At 34.1% G+C, this 6,344-nt stretch overlaps 1 protein-coding gene across 1 annotated transcript in view; it reads left to right on the forward strand.

Annotated features, from left to right (window-relative positions):
- Positions 1-1,710: 1,710 nt before the first annotated feature.
- LOC108573792 overlaps positions 1,711-6,344 on the forward strand; it is a 117,442-nt gene continuing 112,808 nt past the window's right edge. Inside the window, exon 1 of the mRNA XM_017936267.1 lies at positions 1,711-1,773. Coding sequence (XP_017791756.1) covers positions 1,740-1,773 — 34 coding nt within the window. The 5' untranslated portion in view covers positions 1,711-1,739. The remainder of the gene's footprint in view (positions 1,774-6,344) is intronic.

Below are 6,344 nucleotides of genomic sequence, written 5' to 3' on the forward strand. Positions count from 1 at the left end.
ACCTTATCGAATAATGATTGACGATATTAAAATGTCGTAAACCTTGTTTTCTACCAATTACGGAGTAAGTGTAACTTTCAAATATAATTCTCAAAACTGAAAAACATATGTCAGTATGCAGAGATATGTGTATAGTCCTTATCTCGCGGCAATTAGGCGTAAAATAGTGACGTGTTGTCGAGTGTCGTGGTTAATCCGAAAAGTATCGAGGTTAACGGTCATCGGTAAACTCTGCAGCACAGTCAGACATTCCATGTTTTGCAACTGATTTAATCAGTATCGTGCTTAATTATAATTCCTCTAATGATTAAATCAAGTGTTTGTGTACTAAGATATCGAATACACGAATATTTGCTTGCTATCTTTAATGGACATACACATACGTAGTACATGTACTTACAATTAGAGCATTGAAACTGAAGTTGATATGAAGAGGAGCACGTTGAACATTTATCGTCGTTGAAATCTTCTGTACATAAATATTAATTGATTTATTCAACTTAATAATATCAAAAGCACTTCATTTCTTTTTACCTTTTTCTTAAAAAGAAAAGGAGAAGAAAACATTCAGTGTGAGGCAAATTCAATAAATAAAAGATATACGATGTTTTCCAAGGGAACATAAAACCGTGTTGACCGATTTAATCCGATATCTTTTCTATCTTTCCTGATAAAACAAAAGTTAACCGAGGAAATTAATTTTTGTTTGTAGAAATGAAAATCTACCTCGTTGCTTTTCTCACACTGATAACGGAATATGCTTTTGTAATATTTGTATGCACAAGTGCGTAAATACGTATGTATATTTGTTGGAATACGAAAAGATGCACGTAAGGAAATTTCTGCACTATCTTGTTTGCCTGCTTTCCAAGATTTTCAAACGAAGAAACGAACACATTATTCGTGTTTCGAACTCCGAAGTCGCGATAAACGCGAATCATCCCATTGTGCTACCACATTTCATCCGATAAGAATCTAATCGAAAACAGTGCTCGTCTTGACGCGTGAGACACACTCTATATAAGGCTAAGAGAGAGGTTCGCGTACAACCTTCTCTGAGAGTCGTATCATTGAACGCGGTTCGACAGCCGTGATTCGTTCAGGCGATAGCAACAGGTGCGTTGATCGGTTCCCTCGGGAAAGGAAAATACACACAGTGTAAATGAGAATAGAGAAATATAAGGAGGGTGAAGCAGGCTGAAAGGTGCACGGCGAAGGAGGAGCGGAGAGGAGGGGAGAGAGGGGGCAAACGGAGAGGGGAAAATCAGTGGTGAGGGAACGGGAACGGGAGCGTTCTCCGTTCAGTCAGTCCAGCGAAGTCCGTCGAAGGTGAAAAGTCTCTCCTTCTTTCTTCTTCTCTTAGTTGTCGCAAACGACAGAAACTCCCCACGATCACCTTGCCCGTTACTTTTAACGCGTAAATACACGCGTGGTCGCGGCCTAGTATAGATACTACACGGTGTAATTGAACAGTGCGCGTGTGTGATAATGCCGTGTCTGTGAGTTTTCTATCGTCCTCGGGAGATATTGGTGTCGATGCTGTATCAAATTCGAAGCTACTAAAACATCGTGAACTGGTTGCATCGATGAAAACTTGTCGACTACTAAGTACGTTTCAGGATCTAACACTTGATTAGCCGTCGCCATCTTCCTCCTACAGTTGACAGCTTGAGTGCATATGAAAGTTTTGCGTTGTTCCTAGCAGATAGCCAGATCAATTCTGCCGATTTCAGCCTACTATGTTGGAATTCTCCGTGCAACATGCCGAAGTCGGTACGTACACGATCATTTGATGTCCAGCATGCTGCATAGTGTACGTGGATCGCATGTGGGAAAGAAAGTGCTTTCTTGTTTGTCCGTCTTTTGTGTAACTCGTGGTTGACCTTTGAAGGACACACCTGCACACTGTGAAGTGATATGAAACGTCTTTTCTTTCTGTTCTTTTTTTGCCTTATCCACATTGTTCTAGTGGCTTTCCGAGAGATTCTCTTGTTTCTTTGAAACTAATCCGCTTTCCAGGATAAGCGAGTATACAAACTTCGTTCGAGTACACAGTTACTGGTACATCTAACAATCAGCATTGATATATGAACAACAGTAAAATCTGTACTGTTTTGTTTTTCCTACTATTGATATATTATTCAGCTAAATTTGTCTGTTAGCATATTTCTCTTGTTTGAACGTTTCCATTAAAACTTATATGTAATCGTTAAAACTGGTTACTTCGTATATTAGACGCGCGAACACGTATGCACGCACAGAGAGGGACAGAGAGAGAGAGAGAGAGAATGTAGGTAGAATCGTAGATATCTATATTAAACGTCGCAATAGAGTCAACTATAAGTGTAATAAAGGATCAGGGCGATTATTCAATTGAGAACTATTGCCATTCGAGGTTCAAGAACGCGAGGCCAGTCTTCTGCAAAAATTTACCTGAGAGTTACACCCATTTTTACGCTGGCTTACATTGCTTATTTTAGGCTGCTCGGTATTGGCTGATCAAACTGATACTCCTGTAATTAGTTACTGGAAAGAAAATAAAAAACATTCTTATACTCGTAAGGTATACTTGTAACGGTCGTTTTTACAACGACGTTTGCCTTCATCCTTCAAATGATTAGTGGAGGTGCACGATTGCTTAGAAGAATTTATTATGAAATATGATAAAATAATCTTACAATGTTATACTTTGTGACTTTCATATTTCATGTCTGTTTGTCTTGTAATTTACAACGTAAATCGTGCAAATTAATTTATTACGTTTTTGACAATAGTTTCACTTTTTCCTCCGTTATACCAAAAGAACATAAATAAGTAGTTATAGTCTTACAGATACAATATATTACGATTCTGCTTTGATAGTATCAATAATTTGTTTAAGTTATGCGACGTGAAACTGATGATGCGTTTGCTTATTTTTAATGCATGCGAGGGTACAAAGATTATGCTTTCGATAGTTGTTATTTTCTTTATCGAATTGAAGTACTTTTTTGCTATTTCTTGTACACAATTAATTTATTCGTTGTTGTCGAAGTTTGAATCAATTTCTAATACCTAGCATACAGTGCTTGGCATGCTGCAGTGTTGTTATAAATGTCCAAATTGTTTTCATCCGTCCCTACGAAATGACTGTAAACGTTCCGTTTGATCATATAATCACAAATTCATAATAATGCTACATTCAAATTTGATATTCACTTCTATAAATGTAGTAATCATTTTATTAACATGTGAAAATTTTGATTACTCTTGGAATCAAATATGTTATTCAAATTTTCGGTTTTCGCCTCTTATTAATTAAATTAAATGGTACTTACTCGAGTCTGACTTTGAAACTATTTTTGAAATTTATTCGCTTAATAAACAAAGAAAATTCTTTGCATGATTCTAACCTGAGTTTATCATGATTCGAGAAGCGTATCTTAATTAAACAATTAACAAAATCAAAACTGTAAATCCTTGAATACAAATGAACGAAAACTATCAATGAATTCATGTTTCTATTTTGTTTATTGTTGTCGTTCCTATTCATTTGTAGGCAGAGAGCAATCTAAATGTTGTATACCTACACATATGATGTATATGTTCAGTTAGCCGGTTAAGTTGATAATTTAGTGGTTAAGTACGTTGAATGGAGGAAATTGAAAAATATCTTAAAAACGTCATACCGATATTATATAAATAGATTTCACGGTCTTTGAACCTACTAACTCTACCTGAAATTTTGTATGCGGAAGGACATAGTATACATAAATGTGTGTGTGTACGCACGTGCACGTTTATGTGTGTGAAGTTCTCCATTGGATATACTACATTATCTTGAACGTGTCGATCAACATTTTTAGGGTTTTATTATCCAGACTTTCGCTACTTATTCTCAACGAATTTGCGTGTTTTCTCATTTGACATCTGCAAATAAAAACCTACAATAGTCCTTGAACATAGTTATGCGATTATAATGTAAAACAAAACATTAAATACAAACAGTTCCTATAATTGTCATAATAAAACGTGCATAAATACAACGAATAGCAATCGTCACAACGAAAATGTACTGATTTAAAATTATATCGTGCCTTGTAATTTTTCATAAACTCGTATTTGCTTTGAAATTTTCAAATTTCTTTTGAGGTTAGAATATGCTCATTTCGCTATATAACTCTAAACCCAATGTATCAAAATTACAAATTTAAATCATTAATGCATTCATAAATGGAGATACACATGCCTGTTAACAGCTGAAGTATTAATCTGTTATTGTATGGTAGTTATATAATGAATTTCAAAAATGTTTACTGTCCGAAACTCACGTTCCATTGACGCACTTACTCAATAAGATTCCTATCGTCGCGTCGGTGACAATATCAAATACTGTTATTACAGCGGTTAGTAATTTAATCGGTCATTTGATTTTATATATTAACCTTTAGCATTTGGACTTGTTCCCACGTAAATCTACTAAAAACTCGGACTTATTTCGATGTCACCGAATGTCTAAGAGACATTTCGAAACGTTGTTTGTGAATAGGAGGAAATACTTCAAATTTTATGAATTAAAGGAACATACACTGGTGTTCATACGGAAAATATTCAATGATTTATTCAACGTTAGTATCGTATATCAGTAAAAATATACAGGGTGTCCACGTTGTTACTTTCCAACCTTTTTCGCGTAAGTGAGATATACATATATTTTTGTGAAAAATAGAAGAGGACAAAGTTCCGTTATTTTTTATATGTAATGCAACGACTTGAACAGATTTTTTAAAATTTGCTATGATTTTCGCGTACTGACGATACTATACATTTTTTTTAAATCAATAACTATAACTTATTGTATATTATATGAAAGCGGTTACCGAGACAAGTTCAACGAACTACAGCGAAACTCATTTTCAGACACAATTTCGTGACAATATTTCGTGCGGTTCAATCAAATGGCACATTATTAGAATCTTCTCTTTATAACGGCACATTATTTAGATGTTTTATGTACTACTAAATTCCAGACTGAATTATTCTTTTTTTCAAGATCCGAACAATTTTGTAATGACTGTTTACATCTGTTTCACATTCAACAAGTGTCATAATGCTTATGAACGGGAGTGTACATTTTTAAAGTTAATGGTAAAAACTGGCGCTATTCGAATAATATGATAAAATCGATGATATTAAAACATCACTTTCAAATCTTACGTAGTCACAACCATAAGTGTTTTCCGGAACTATTCTGCAAGTAAGCTTGTTATAAAGTTATCCTCGTTGAATAAGAATTATCATGACTTCTTAATGTGTAGTCGACATTGTAGTTTTTTCCGGTCTGTTGTACAGCCACGATTTTTGTATTGCACGTTCGTATGTCATTGATCGCGTTGAAGGTTTTTTGATAGTAGGGAGTAATTGATTACACTCTGCTCCGTGTATAGCAAACTAATTGATCATTCTGCTAGTTAGATGAGTACAGTTTTTAAATGAAAATAAGTACACTTGATATAATACTTATATTGATTCAATTCACGGTGGTCTGTAATCACAATAACTAGCGGAAATGACTAGATCATTTATTTATATAATGATTATAATAATAGTCAAATTAAATGACGATAAAAATTACCTATACAATTACTGTCACTTAAAATCGTACGCCTTACGGTTTAGCTGATTTTTTCCTATGAAACGTGAAAATCATACGAAATTATGTGAACTCATACAGAAGTATGTAGTTTAATGGTTCTTTATTTAATGTGATAAAAATATAACAAAAATTTTAGTAATATTCGACAAAATTAAATTAAATTTGAACTTAGCTGTCGGTAAAAATCGCACACGTTGGTAAAACTGTAAAGTTAATGAATCTCCGACTTTTGTTTGCTCAACAATACTTATAAACAATTGAATGTAATTGGATTAGCTACGTTCTGTTGGTCCTGTCTATTGTTTTACCAGAAGGTAAAGGAAAAATAGTTAAACTGCCACTAAATACAGTAGCGAAGCGTGCGTTTGTTATTTATCACTATAAAAATAAAAAGAACTTATAATAAAATTAGACAAGATTGTTAATCGAAGCTGAAGCACAGGTTAGTGCATAATAAAACGATGTAGGAAAGAGAATTGTTTGTCAAATAAAATGAAAGAAAGGTCAGATAAGATGCTGAATTTGAGGATTGAGGATTCTTAAAAGAATTAAGGATGATCCGAAGATTAGTACAGCGACGTTAAGAAATATTGAAATAAAAAAGTAAGAAATTCAAATATTACAAGAACACTAAAGAAAAATAATTGTCATGGTAGAATTGCCCGAAAGGCGCCATATGTAACTGTACAAAATAGAAAGAAGAGATGTT

The sequence above is a fragment of the Habropoda laboriosa genome, unplaced genomic scaffold (genome assembly GCF_001263275.1).
Source record: "Habropoda laboriosa isolate 0110345459 unplaced genomic scaffold, ASM126327v1 scaffold178, whole genome shotgun sequence".
In the NCBI taxonomy this organism is placed as follows: Eukaryota; Metazoa; Arthropoda; class Insecta; order Hymenoptera; family Apidae; genus Habropoda; species Habropoda laboriosa.